Source organism: Callorhinus ursinus, unplaced genomic scaffold (assembly GCF_003265705.2).
Source record: "Callorhinus ursinus isolate GAN/ISIS: 27379988/994484 unplaced genomic scaffold, GSC_fseal_2.0 scaffold18, whole genome shotgun sequence".
NCBI classification, from domain to species: domain Eukaryota; kingdom Metazoa; phylum Chordata; class Mammalia; order Carnivora; family Otariidae; genus Callorhinus; species Callorhinus ursinus.
In genome coordinates this window covers 1533027-1548484 of record NW_027397080.1, presented here as the reverse complement: position 1 = coordinate 1548484, position 15458 = coordinate 1533027, and the positions used below count along the sequence as shown (strand labels likewise).

At 41.2% G+C, this 15458-nt stretch overlaps 1 protein-coding gene and 1 pseudogene across 1 annotated transcript in view; one reads left to right on the top strand and one right to left on the bottom strand.

Moving 5' to 3' along the window:
- ZSWIM5 (zinc finger SWIM-type containing 5) overlaps positions 1-15458 on the bottom strand; it is a 207047-nt gene that overhangs the window by 23909 nt on the left and 167680 nt on the right. Inside the window, exons 6-8 of the mRNA XM_073902680.1 lie at positions 7878-8054; positions 926-1072; positions 100-237 (exon numbers count right to left, since the gene is read on the bottom strand). Coding sequence (XP_073758781.1) covers positions 100-237; positions 926-1072; positions 7878-8054 — 462 coding nt within the window. The remainder of the gene's footprint in view (positions 1-99; positions 238-925; positions 1073-7877; positions 8055-15458) is intronic.
- On the top strand, positions 4620-6149 carry LOC112812004 (Y-box-binding protein 1 pseudogene; annotated as a pseudogene).

The following is a 15458-nucleotide window of genomic DNA, read 5'->3' as shown; positions in this document are numbered from 1 at the left end:
GGTAAGAAGACAAAGGCTGCAGGAAATGCAGAACAGAGTCTTGAGGGGAAGGAGGGCTAGGAAGGACAGTTCTAGCTCTCCTCAGGCTGACCCCTGTACCTGACACTTCCAGATAACCATCATCATTCAGACGACAGGCCTCAGTCAAAGTGAGAAACAGGCAGCCAATGGGATCCAGAGGGTGCCCCACCCAGCCTTCCAGGTTTGTGATGGTTGTGGTTCCTCTCTGTAACAGTTCTGGAAACAAACAGATCCAAATTTTAGAAAGTGATAGAGACACATTGCTCCCTGTCCCTGTCTGGGTCTCCTCATTAGTCTCTTTTAGGCATTGGCCCTGCAACTTAAAAAAATTCTTCCCTCATTGTTTTGCCTTGGATTCATAGGACTGGTCACAAATTTATCAGCCATAAGGTGTTTTGTTTTTTTTTTTAAGATTTTATTTATTTATTCATGAGAGACAGAGAGAGAGAGAGAGAGGCAGAGAGAGAAGCAGGCTCCCAAGGAGCAGGGAGCCCGATGCGGGACTTGATCCCAGGACCCTGGATCATGACCTGAGCCGAAGGCAGACGCTTAACCATCTGAGCCACCCAGGTGCCCTCAGCCATAAGGTCTTGAGATCTGCATTTAGGCTTCTTGCTCACAGCACACATATGTAAATATAGTTTTACAGTTTAAAGAGGGTCTTCTTATACCAGATCTTATTGGGCCTTCCAACTGCCTGTGAGGGAGGCAGACCAGCATTATTATTCCCATTTTGCAGATTCATAGATTCATAGAGGTAAAGTGAGGCATTCCACACAGCAGGCAGAAAACCCTGAAATTCCCTAGTCCCTGCCACTCCATGAAACTTAATGAAAACCTACAGCCCCTAAAGATCCTTATCAGCCCCAGCCTATGGAGTCAAGATGGCTCCTTATCACTATACCTTTCTTCTGATGCTTGTAGATTTCCAGCTGCCGTTGCTGCTGCAACCTCAGAGTATTGATAATGGCCACTGTGAGTCTGAGGGCCTCTTTTGGATAACCATGGGAGCGCAGAGCATCAACCCGAGCACAGGCTGTAGGCACATGCTCTACCAAATGAGAAGAAAATATTTTGGTTGGGTTAGGTTTTCCAATCAGGATAATTCATGCTTGACAGAGGGAGTTTGTGTTTTGCTCAGTTCCTAAAATTCAACTGACATCTACTGTGTACCAAGACCTATGTTTTATCTTTTAAGAATATAAAGTTGAATAAGTCATAGGCACTACCTTCAAAGAGCTACCATGCAGCCTCTGTCGAATGATACGGTGTAGAAAGGAACACACAACTAGGATAATAAAATGTAGTACCTCCTTGTGAACTGGTACTATGGGAATCCAGGGGAGGTAGCAACCAACTGCCTAAAGAGAAAGGCCTCATTCATTTATTAACCCTACATTTCCTGAGAACCTATTATATGCCAGATTGTTTGCCAGGCAAAGGAAGTACAAAGGTGAATAAGAAATGGTCACTTCCCTCAAAGACCTCACAAATAGTACATAAATAGATTATTATAAAACAGTTAAAAGTAAATGACATGATAGAAATATATACAGAATGCAGAAAAAGCATTTGACAAAGTACAGCATCTTTTCTTGATTAAAACTGTTCACAATGTAGGGATAGAGGGTACATAACTCAATATCATAAAAGCCATCTATGAAAAACCCACAGCGAATATCATACTCAATGGGGAAAAACTGAGAGCTTTTCCCCTAAGATCAGGGACACAGCAGGGATGTCCACTATCACCACAGCTATTCAACATAGTCCTAGAAGTCTGGGCCTCAGCAATCAGACAACAAAAAGAAATAAAAAGCATCCGATTCAGCAAAGAAGAAGTGAAACTCTCACTTTTGCAGATGATATGATACTTTATGTGGAAAACCCAAAAGACTCCACCCCAAAACTGCTAGAACTTATACAGGAATTCAGTAAAGTGGCAGGATCTAAAATCAATGCACAGAATTCAGTGGCATTTCTATACACCAACAAGACAGAAAAAAGTGAAATTAAGGACTTGATCCCATTTACAATTGCACCCAAAACCTTAAGATACCTAGGATTAATCTAACCAAAGAGGCAAAGAATCTGTACTCAGAAAACTATAAAATACTCATGAAAGAAATTGAGGAAGTCACAAAGAAAAGAAAAAATGTTCCATGCTCATGGACTGGAAGAACAAATATTGTGAAAATGTGTAGCTACCTAGAGCAATCTACACATTTAATGCAATCCCTACCAAAATACCATCCACTTTTTTTCAAAGAAATGGAAGAAATAATCCTAAAATTTGTATGGAACCAGAAAAGACCCCGAATAGCCAGAGGAATGTTGAAAAAGAAAAGCAAAGCTGCGGGCATCACAATTCCAGACTTCCAGCTCTATTACAAAGCTGTCATCATCAAGACAGTATGGTACTGGCACAAAAACAGACACTTAGATCAATGGAACAGAATAGAGAGCCCAGAAATGGACCCTCAACTCTATGGTCAACTAATCTTCGACAAAGCAGGAAAGAATGTCCAATGGAAAAAAGACAGTCTCTTCAACAAATGGTGTTGGGGAAATTGGACAGCCACATGCAGAAGAATGAAACCGGACCATTTCCTTACACCACACACAAAAATAGACTCAAAATGGATGAAAGACCTAAATGTAAGACAGGAATCCATCAAAATCCTAAAGGAGAACACAGGCAGGAACTTCTTCGACCTCAGCCGCAGCAACTTCTTCCTAGAAACATCGCCAAAGGCAAGGGAAGCAAGGGCAAAAATGAACTATTGGGACTTCATCAAGATAAAAAGCTTTGGCACAGCAAAGGAAACAGTCAACAAAACCAAAAGACAACTGACAGAATGGGAGAAGATATCTGCAAATGACATATCAGATAAAGGGCTAGTATCCAAAATCTGTAAAGAACTTATCCAACTCAACACCCAAAGAACAAATGATCCAATCAAGAAATGGGCAGAAGACATGAACAAACATTTCTGCAAAGAAGACATCCAAATGGCCAACAGACACATGAAGAAGTGCTCAACCTCACTCGGCATCAGGGAAATACAAATCAAAACCTCAATGAGATACCACTTCACACCAGTCAGAATGGCTAAAATTAACAAGTCAGGAAACGACAGATGTTGGCGAGGATGCGAAGAAAGGGGAACCATCCAACACTGTTGGTGGGAATGCAAGCTGGTGCAGCCACTCTGGAAAACAGTATGGAGGTTCCCCAAAAGTTGAAAATAGAGCTACCATATGACCCAGCAATCTCACTTATGGGTATTTACCCCAAAGATACAAATGTAGTGATCCAAAGGGGCACGTGCACCCCAATATTTATAGCAGCAATGTCCACAATAGCCAAACTATGGAAAGAGCCCAGATGTCCATCAACAGATGAATGGATAAAGAAGATGTGGTATATATATATACAATGGAATATATGCAGCCATCAATAAAAATGAAATCTTGCCATTTGCAACGATGTGGATGGAACTAGAGAGTATTATGCTAAGCTAAGTCAATCAGAGAAAGACAAGTATCATAGGATCACACTGATATGTGGAATTTGAGAAACAAGATGGAGGGTCATAGGGGAAGGGAGGGAAAATGAAACAAGATGAAACCAGAGAGGGAGACAAACCATAAGAGCCTCTTAATCTGAGGAAACAAACTGAGGGTTGCTGGAGTGGAGGGGGGTAGGAGGGATGGAGTGGCTGGGTAATGGACATTGGGGAGGGTATGTGCTATGGTGAGCACTGTGAATTGTGAAGGCTGATGAATCACAGACCTGTACCCCTGAAACAAATTACATTATATGTTAATAAAAAAATTTAAAAAAATAGAGAGAGTATAATATTTGCGCTACACTGTGCAGAACTAGCAAGATTTTAAATAGGTAGACAAAAAGGGAAAGGCATTCCTAGCAAAAAGAACATATAAGCAAATGCATAAATAAAAACATAAAAAGTATTCTATAAAGCATCTTCTGAGTATAACAGTTTTGTGCAGAGTTAAGTTATGTGATCAGAGACTGCCTGGAAACGTAGAGTCTGGGAGGCCATACTAAGGAGACTGGATTTAACTTAAGGATAATGAAGGACCATAAAAGGCTTATAAATGGGCAAGTGATTATGATGAGATTAATGGTTCATTTTGTAATTTTTTTTAATTTAAATAGGCTCCATGCCCAGCATAGAACTCAATGTGGGGCTCTAACTCATGACTCTGAGATCAGGAGCTGAGCTGAGATCAAGAGCTGGATGCTTAACCAACTGAGCCACCCAGGTGCCCCCATTTTGTGATTTATTTTAAAGATAATATTAAAAGTCAGAAATAATTTCAGAAAATCTGAAAGTACAGATAAGCAAAATATAAAATAAAACCCAGATAATCATTATTTCCAGTTTTGTGTGTATGTATGCATAAGTTGTGTATATATTGTGATTGTGTGTGTGTATATATATATATACACACACACACATATATATATCACATGGAATGATATGATTATCATTTCTTAAAAGATGTATTTATTTATTTTAGAGAGAGCATGAGCGGGGGCGGGATCAGAAAGAGGGGGGTGGAGTTCGATCGGTAGCGGGAGCGGAGAGCGGACCCCAGAGAGCCCTGAGCAGCCCCACCACCGCCGCCGGCCTAGTTACCATCACACCCCGGGAGGAGCCGCAGCTCCCGCAGCCGGCCCCAGTCACCATCACCGCAACCATGAGCAGCGAGGCCGAGACCCAGCAGCCGCCCGCCGCCCCCGCCCTCAGCGCTGCCGACACCAAGCCCGGCACCACCGGCAGCGGCGCAGGGAGCGGCGGCCCGGGCGGCCTCACATCGGCGGCGCCTGCCGGCGGGGACAAGAAGGTCATCACAACGAAGGTTTTGGGAACAGTAAAATGGTTCAATGTAAGAAACGGATATGGTTTCATCAACAGGAATGACACCAAGGAAGATGTATTTGTACACCAGACTGCCATAAAGAAGAAGAACCCCAGGAAGTACCTTCGCAGTGTAGGAGATGGAGAGACTGTGGAGTTTGATGTTGTTGAAGGAGAAAAGGGTGCGGAGGCAGCAAATGTGACAGGCCCTGGTGGAGTTCCAGTGCAAGGCAGTAAATATGCAGCAGACCGTAACCAGTATAGACGCTCTCCACGTCGCAGGGGTCCTCCACGCAATTACCAGCAGAATTACCAGAATAGTGAGAGTGGGGAAAAGAACGAGGGATCGGAAAGTGCTCCCGAAGGCCAGGCCCAACAGCGCCGGCCCTACCGCAGGCGACGGTTCCCACCTTACTACATGCGGAGACCCTCTGGGCGTCGACCGCAGTATTCCAACCCTCCTGTGCAGGGAGAAGTGATGGAAGGTGCTGACAACCAGGGTGCAGGAGAACAAGGTAGACCAGTGAGACAGAATAGGTATCGGGGTTATAGACCACGATTCCGCAGGGGTCCTCCTCGCCAAAGACAGCCTAGAGAGGGTGGCAATGAGGAAGATAAGGAAAATCAAGGAGCTGAGACCCAAGGTCAGCAGCCACCTCAACGTCGGTACCGCCGCAACGTCAATTACCGACTCAGACGCCCAGAAAACCCTAAACCACAAAGATGGCAAAGAGACAAAAACAGCCGATCCACCAGCTGAGAATTCGTCCGCTCCCGAGGCTGAGCAGGGCGGGGCTGAGTAAATGCCGGCTTACCATCTCTACCATCATCCGGTTTAGTCATCCAACATGAAGAAATGAAGATGAAATTCCAGCAATAAGAAATGAACAAAAGATTGGAGCTGAAGACCTTAAGTGCTTGCTTTTTGCCCACTGACCAGATAAATAGAACTATCTGCATTATCTATGCAGCATGGGGTTTTTATTATTTTTACCTAAAGATGTCTCTTTTTGGTAATGACAAATGTGTTTTTTTTTTTTTTTTAAAAAACTGGTTTTTCTCAATACACCTTTAAAGGTTTTTAAATTGTTTCATATCTGGTCAAGTTGAGATTTTTAAGAACCTCATTTTTAATTTGTAATAAAAAGTTTACAACTTGACTTTTCAAAAAAATCAACAAACGGCAAGCACCCGTTAATAAAGGTCTTAAATAATAAAAAAAAAAAAAAAAGGAAAGAGGGGGGTGAGAGCGAGAGAGATGGAAGGAAGCTGACTCCCCTCTGAGCATGGAGCCCAAAGTGGGGCTCCATTTTACGACCTTGAGATCATGACCTGAGCCGAAATCAAGAGTCAGACGCTTAACCAGTTGAGCCACCCAGGTGCCCCCATGGGATAATGTTATAATTATTATTTTGTAACTGGGTTTTTCCTCTGAGTAACATATTATAAAATTCTTCTATATCATTAAATATACTTTTATAACATTAAAGATGATGATACATCATTCCTCTGAATATATGTATATTATCCATTGAGTCACTCAATCCCCTATTGTTGGACATTTAGATTATTTCCAATTTTTCTAAACTGTACATTATTTACATCCATGCTCTAATAAAGCCCCTAGCTTTATACATATTCTTAGTTAACTATAGCTCAGGATAAGTTCCTAGATGTAGAATTCCTGGATCAATGGGTATGAATGTATTTTAACAGCTTTTGGTAAGTATTATTGAAATACCCTTCAGATAGGCTATAAGCACTTACATTCCTACAAGTAGTAAATGAGAGTAACTATCTCCATGTAACCTTTCCCACACCATAAACTAATTATCTTTACTTTAAAAATTTCTGACCATTTGACAATCAAAAAATGATAATTCAGCGTTGTTTTGATTTTCACCTTTGTTTACTGATGAGGTGTATATATTTTCACACACTTGTTAGATTGATGTTTTAGATGTGTTGGATCAGAGAAGAGGAAAGATGACCAAAGGAGACTTCAGGTAGTGGCCCAGAGTGAGTTTGGCCAAGGCTTTTAAGAGAGAGATAGGGACATACACATATTCAGCAAGATCTTTTTTATTTTTTAAGATTTTATTTATTTATTTGACACAGAGAGACAGCACGCAAGAGCACAAGCAGGGAGAGCAGGAGTGGGAGAAGCAGTCTCCCCACCGAGCAGGGAGCCTGATTCAGGGCTTGATCCCAGGACCCCAGGATCATGACCTGAGCTGAAGGCAGATGCTTAACCAACTGAGCCACCAAGGTGCCCCTGCATATTCAGCAAGATCTTGAGAAAGACAAAGAAATGGGGTGAAGGATGGAGGTAGGGAATTGGGAGAAGATATAAAAATGTATGTCACTTTTGTAAGACTCAGAAAATGAGTATTTATTAAAAGTGTCTTTTGGAATAGGCATCCTGTGATAAAGTCAAGAAGAGATTGAAAGACAGCCAGAGAAAGGTTTAAATCCACAATGGAACAGCTCTGTTCCTTTATGATGAAGGAAGGAAGGGAAGGTAGAGAGGAGGAAAGGAAGACAGCTTGGTAACAAATGCAGATAGTGCCCTAGCTACTAGTACAGGGTAATTTAAGTTTCAAAGTTCGTGCCTTTTTAGCAAAATATATTAATATCAGAGTAGATTATACTGTTGCTCAGCAACTGCTAAGAGCCTATGAACTGATGTTTAATGGTTTTATTAGTACTCTTTGAGATTTATTAACTCCTTTCCCCTCCTAAAACTCAGGAAACAATACAAATTCCTCTGGTTGAGGTCATTCTACCTCAGCTAAGTACACATGCAAATGGCTGAGGCTTCACATAAATACCCTGAGTCCCTAGTTAAGGCCCCAAAAGATCTGTGCAAATTGTAGTTGTGTTGCCAGCACCTATGCAGTTCTGGCCTGGCACAGGGTAAGACTGCACTCTGAAATTCTTAGAGTAGAGGAGAGGTACACTTACCAAGCCACAGTGGCTGGCCTTGGGAATTAAACAGTAGTCTCTCACTTTCCTGCTGGCAGGCAGGAGCTGTATATATATCGCTGCTTATTATTCGCTGTAAGTGGCTGTCCTGCCAATGTAACTCACGGCCCTCGATGGCTCTAGTGAACACTGTTCGTCTTGGCCTGGATAAGGAGTCTGGGAAAAGAAAGACATGCAGCAGTTCAGTGACAGATAATCTGAAGCTCTAACTCTTATGTCTTCTTCAGAGTGGGAGGATGAGAAGAATAGTATGTGGTTAGTGAGAGCAGCCACTCTGCCATCTGTCTGGGTGCTTGTTGTGCTGCCTCTCTATTGGATAAGCCCTTAATGTGTCTGTGCCCTCTATGGGAAGAACCATTCTACTGAGACCTATGGCTGCCTTTCCACCTCTACAGAAGACCAATTTCTCCTAGGACTGAGAGCCCCATGAAAGAGAAGAGGGACAGTGGTGCTCAGCTGCTCAATTATGAGGATACCAACTGCTTCTACAGAACTCAGAGGAAGAGAGAAGCAGCTGGGGAATTTCCCTGGCCAATCCATAACGTGTCTCATTTACAGCATGACCCTTATCAGACTAAGGACTCCATGTAATTGATATTAAAAGCTGGAAAAGGGCAGATGCCCTGTGTACTCTGGTCCCTTTATCACACTGATATCTATAGGCTTACAATCTTGTTCTTTAATATGAAAAACTGCTGCTGACAAAAGACTAATTAAATTAACATGGACTCTTACCATGCCATCTCTCTTCAGGAAAAGGTGTGCAAGGAAACCAAAACAGTTTAGACAAAGTAGGCTCAATTCTTAAGGGTGGTATGGAGGAAGACCAAATGAAAGATACACCGTCATAAACTGTAGAGATAGAAGGACTCACAGAAATTACATTTAAGGAAATTAAAAAAAAACATAAAGGATTATTTAATTGACTCACTGCCAGATTAAGGGCAATTGGAACTATTTTGGGATCAAGGACTAAAGTACTATACAGATGTTTCCAGAAATGCCCAAATGAGGTGTACGTCCACTGAGCCTGTGCAAAAAAAACTGGGAGGGAAAGCCAGAGGATTCAGAATGAACATGAAAGAAATGAACATATTCATTCATTAAGCAAAAGTCCTTAGAATATGTTAATCTCTTCAGAATTTGATATATTTCATAGAGTATGGGCTTAGAGGTTAACTTAGAATAGCATGACAGTATCTACTGAAATTTCTCCCTCATGTTGTCCCTCAGTAGAAGCATAGTGTACCTCCTACTGGCTACAGTCTAAACCCCTCTCTTGCTGAACTGAGACTCTACCTTGGGTCTGCTCAGCCCACAGTGGGGATTAGGCTCCCAATATTCATCACATCTGCAAATAATGAGTGCCTACACATGGCAGGTACTTGTTCTAGGTGCTGAGGATATATAAAATCCCTGCCTTCATGGAACTTTACATTTAAATGAGCAGAGATAGTTGAATAAATATACAGTATACCAGATATTTCAGATGGTTATGAGTGCTATAGAAAAGACTAAAGCAAAATTAGGGAGAAAGACAAGCTGGTGTTGGGTGGGGGTTGTTGTTTTACATAGAATGGTATCGAATAAGGTAACATTTGAACAGAAACTTCAAGCCTTAGAGATAACTAAGGGAAGAGTGTTCCAGGCAAAAGAAATAGCAAATGCTAAATCCTGAGGTGGGTACGTATTTGGAGTGTTTGAGGTAATGAGGAGGCCAGTATACTTAGAATGGAATGAGCAAACAGAAAAACTCATAGTAGATGAGGTCAGGGAGATACTAGGAAGCCAGATCATTGAGGACCTTACAGGCCATGAGTGAACAATGAGAAGCCACCAGAGGGCTTTGAGTTTTTGAAGGTATATAATGTGACCTGCTTTTTAAAAGGATAACTGGCAGCAGTATTGAGAACAGACCATGAGGTGGAAGGGCAGAAGCGGGGGGGGGGCAGTTAGGAAGTCACTGCAATAATTTGTGAAAAATGATGGCAACTTGGCCAGAGTAAAAGCAGTAGAGGTGATAAGAATATATGGATTCTGTTGGACAGAAGACATGAATAGATACTTTTCCAAAGAAGACATCCGGATGGCTAAAAGACACATGAAAAAATGCTCAACATCATCATCATCGGGGAAATACAAATCAAAACCACAATGAGATACCATCCCATACTTGTCAAAATGGTTAAATGTAATAACATAAGAAACAACAGGTGTTGGCAAGGATGCAGAGAAAGGGGAACCCTCTTGCACTGTTGGTGGGAATGCAAACTGGTGAAGCCACTCTGGAGAACAGTTTGGAGGTTCCTCAAAAAGTTAAAAATAGAACTACCCTAGGGCGCCTGGGTGGCTCAGTTGGTTAAGCAACTGCCTTCGGCTCAGGTCATGATCTTGAAGTCCCGGGATCGAGTCCCACATCGGGCTCGAGTCTGCTTCTCCCTCTGACCCTCTTCCCTCTCGTGCTATCTCTCATTCTCTCTCTCTCAAATAAATAAATAAAATCTTTAAAAAAATTTAAAAAAAATCTTAAAAAAAAATAGAACTACCCTACGACCCAGTAATTGCACTACTAGGTATTTTCCCAAAGGATACAAAAATACAGATACGAAGGGGTATATGCACCCCAATGTTTATATATAGCAGCACTATCAACAATAGCCAAACTATGGAGAGAGCCCAAATGTCCATCAACTGATGAATGGATAAAGAAGATGTGCTATAGACAGACAGACAGACACACACACACACACACACACACACACACACACACACTGGACTATTACTCAGCCATCAAAAAGAATGCAATCTTGCCATTGGCAATGATGTGGATGGAGCTAGAGTGTATTATGCTAGGTGATATTTCAGTCAGAGAAAGACAAATACCATATGATTTCACTCATATGTGGAATTTAAGAAACAAAACAGATGAACATATGGGAGGCGGGGAAGAAAAGTAAGAAGAGAGAGGGAAACAAACCATAAGATACTCTTAATGATAGAGAACAAACTGAGGGGCGATGGAGGGAGGTGGGTGGGGGATGGGCTAGAAGGGTGATGGGCATTAAGGAGGGCACTTGTTGGGATGAGCACTGGGTGTTGTACGTACGTGATAAATCACTGAATTCTACTCCTGAAATCAATATTGCATTGAATGTTAGCTGAGTAGAATTTATGTAAAAATCAGAAAAAAAGAAAAAATATATGGATTCTGGATATATTCTGAAGGTAAAACCAATAGGATTTGCTCATGGTTTAGATCTTGAGTGAGAGAGAAAAAGAATCAAGAATGACTCCATGGTTTTTAAGATAGACTTGTCATACTGGGGATAGGGAGACTATAGGAGGAGCAGGTTTAGGTGGGGCTTGATAGATAAGAAATCTAAGTGGAGATATTGAAAAGGCAGTTAAGCATACAAGTCCGGAATTGGGAGTTAAAGTCTGGTCAAGGGATATAAATTTGGGAGTAGTTAGTATACAGATGATTTTCAAAACAAGGCAATCACCAAGGGAATATGTATACGGAGAGAAGTGGTTTGATGACTGAGCCCTAGGCACTCTAACATTTTAGGTTAGGAAGTAGGGAGAAGACAGTAAAGGAGGTTGAGAAGGAGGAACCAATGAAGTAAGAGCAGAACCAAGAGAGTAGTGTCTTGGAAATAACATGAAAATGGTGTTTCAAGGAGAAAATAAACAATTATAACAAATACTGCTGATAGGTCAAGTAAGATTATGAGTGAGAATCAGCTAGTAGATTTGGCCATTTTTAGCATCAGTGACCCATACAAGAGCAGTTTCAATAGTGGAGGGATGAAAGCTGACCAGAGTGAGTTCAATGGAGAATATGAGCAGAAGCAGAGACGATAAATATGTACTATTCTTTTAAATTATTTGTCTTTTTAAAATAATTTTTAATTTTTTTTTAAAGATTTTATTTCTTTATTTGACAGAGAGACACACAGCAAGAGAGGGAACACAAGCAGGGGGAGTAGGAGAGGGAGAAGGAGACTTCCTGCGGAGCAGGGAGATCGATGCAGGGCTTGATCCCAGGACCCTGGGACCATGACCTGAGCCGAAGACAGACACTTAATGACTGAGCCACCCAGGTGCCCCTTAATTTTTAATTTTTTAAAGATTTATTTGACAGAGAGAGAGACAGGGAGAGCAGGAACACAAGCAGGGGGAGTGGGAGAGGGAGAAGCAGGCTTCCCACCGAGCAGGGAGCCCGATGCGGGGCTCGATCCCAGGACCCTGGGATCATGACCGGAGCCAAAGGCAGACACTTAACGACTGAGCCACCTAGGCGCCCCTAAATTATTTTTCTTAATTCTACCACTTATTTCTACTACCTCAGGGAAACAGGGTAATAGCCAGAGAGGCATACGGGAACAACATGAGTGTGTTTTGTTTTGTTTTGTGATGAGAGAGAAGGCAATATACTTGTATACTAAGGAATAATCCACAAAAATTGGTGAAGCAGGAGAGAGAGAAGATAATTCCTGGAGCGATGTCCTGGATAAAAGAAAAGGAATAGGATCTTGAGAATAGGTAGAGGGCTCAGGGTTAGAAACACAAATAAAAACAGGGGAAGAAGAAGACTGGATGGGCACAGACAGAGGCAGATGTAGTGAGAAAGTCTTGGAAATTCTCTTGTGATTGCTTCTATATTCTCAATGAATAGGAAGCAAGGTTATCAGCTGAAAGGGAGGAAGGGGAGGAAATAAAGTTTTCAGGGAAAGACATGAAATAGTAATTTAGAAGAGTGAAAGAAAGCACAGATTAGGGGAATGTGGTGGATCTCCGGACAATACTATGGACCCATTTGGAATCAGTGGTCATAAACTTCAAGTGAGACCAGTTACCATGCTTGTGTTTCTCTTCACTATGTTCAGCAGTGTGGGCATGAGCACTGAGGAATTAAGAGAGTGAGACTTAACTACTAAGGTCAGTGTTTTGCTATATCTGTGTGAAGTAAAGGGAAAGAGGAGGTTTATGTGAGGGGAGTGATTATAATGACTCACCAAGGAATCTAATGGAGATAAGGAGGAAAATGAGGCTACCAGGAGAATGAAAAGGTCTTAGGATCAAAAGTCCTACTAGGTCAAAGAATTATTGGAACTGCGATACTAGAGAAAATAAGTTAGCAAGACTGATGATGAGATTTAGAGCTGCCTGAAACTGAGATTATGAAGAAGGTATAGTTATTGGCAATGACAAGGTTTAGAGTATGATTTTGGGATTGAACAGCTCAATTATGTGGGAAGATGAGACTATTAAAAGAAAGGAAGGCAAAGAACTGAGAGGACAGGATATTGGAAGGATCATCTGTGTGGCTACTGAAATGGTCAGGAATTAAGACAGAAGCAGTGACAGAAAGCAGTGTTACCGAGCCAAGAGCCAAAAATCTTCAAGGAATGAGGAGGACTGACCCAGAGGTCTACAAATAACCAAAACCAGAAGGGTAGCAGACAGTATATTTTGACAGCATGGACTTTAAAGCTGGGGAGTATTTTAGGAAGGAGGAAAGGACAATGATATAGAAATGGCAATGAAGAACAAGTGGGACGCCTACTGCTCCATTAGGTACAGAGACGTGAGACCTAAATCAGCCACAGCTTGAGAAGACTGCAGAAGAAGCAACATCCTCAAATGAGAACCAGTAACAACAAGTAACCACTATGATAAAGAAGAAACTGACAGGCCAGAAAGGACTAGCATGATATATTCAGAGCACTAAATGAGAAAAATATGCAGCCAAGAATACTATATCCAGCTAGGCTGTCACTGAAAATAGAAGGAGAGATAAAAAGCTTCCAGGACAAACAAAAACTAAAGGAATTTACAAACATGAAACCAGCCCTACAAGAAATATTGAAAGGGGTTCTCTAAGCAAAGAGAGAGCCTAAAAGTAACATAGACCAGAAAGGAACACAGACAATATACCGTAACAGTCACCTTACAGGCAATACAATGGCACTAAATTCATATCTTTCAATAGTTACCCTGAATGTAAATGGGCTCAATGCCCCAATCAAAAGACACAGGCTATCAGACTGTATTAAAAAACAAGACCCATTGATAAGCTGTCTGCAAGAGACTCAGTTTAGACCCAAAGACACCCCCAGATTGAAAGTGAGGGGGTGGAAAACCATTTACCATGCTAATGGACACCAAAAGAAAGCTGGGGTGACAATCCTTGTATCAGACAAATTAGATTTTAAGCCAAAGACTGTAATAAGAGATGAGGAAGGACACTATATCCTACTTAAAGGGTCTATCCAACAAGAAGATCTAACAATTGTAAATATCTATGCCCCTAACATGAGAGCAGCCAATTATAAAAGCCAATTAATAACAAAAGCAAAGAAACACATCGACAACAATACAATAATAGTGGGGGACTTTAACACCCTCCTCACTGAAATGGACAGATCATCTAAGCAAAAGATCAACAAGGAAATAAAGACTTTAAATGACACACTGGACCAAATGGACTTCACAGATATATTCAGAACATTCCATCCCAAAGCAACAGAATACACATTCTTCTCTAGTGCCCATGGAACATTCTCTAGAATAGATCACATCCTAAGTCACAAATCAGGTCTCAACGGGTACCAAAAGACTGGGATCATTCCCTGCATATTTTCAGACCATAATGCTTTGAAACTAGAACTCAATCACAAGAGGAAAGTCAGAAAGAACTCAAATACATGGAGGCTAAAGAGCATCCTACTAAAGAATGAATGGGTCAACCAGGAAATTAAAGAATTAAAAAAATTCAGGGAAACAAATGAAAATGAAAACACAACTGTTCAAAATCTCTGGGATACAGCAAAGGCAGTCCTAAGAGGAAAGTACATAGCAATACAAGCCTTTCTCAAGAAACAAGATCTCAAATACACAACCTAACCCTACACCTAAAGGAGCTGGAGAAAGAACAGCAAATAAAGCCTAAACCCAGCAGGAGAAGAGAAATCATAAAGATCAGAGGAGAAATCAATGAAATAGAAACCAAAAGAACAGGAGAACAGATCAACGAAACTAGGAGCTGGTTCTTTGAAAGAATTAACAAGGTTGATAAATCCCTGGCCAGACTTATCAAAAAGAAGAGAAATGACCCAAATCAACAAAATCATGAATGAAAGAGGAGAGATCACAACCAACACCAAAGAAATACAAACAATTATAAGAACATATTAGGAGCAACTATATGCCAGCAAATTAGATAACCTGGGAGAAATGGATGCATTCCTAGAGATGTATTAACTACCAAAACTGAACCAGGAAGAAATAGAAAACCTGAACAGATCTATAACCACTAAGGAAATTGAAGCAGTCATCAAAAATCTCCCAACAAACAAAAGCTCAGGGCCAGATGGCTTCCCAGGGGAATTCTACCAAACATTTAAAGAAGAATTAATACCTATTCTTCTGAAACTGTTCCAAAAAATAGAAATGGAAGGAAAACTTCCAAACTCGTTTTATGAGGCCACCATTACCTTGATCCCAAAACCAAAGACCCCATCAAAAAGGAGGATTACAGACCAATATCCTTGATGA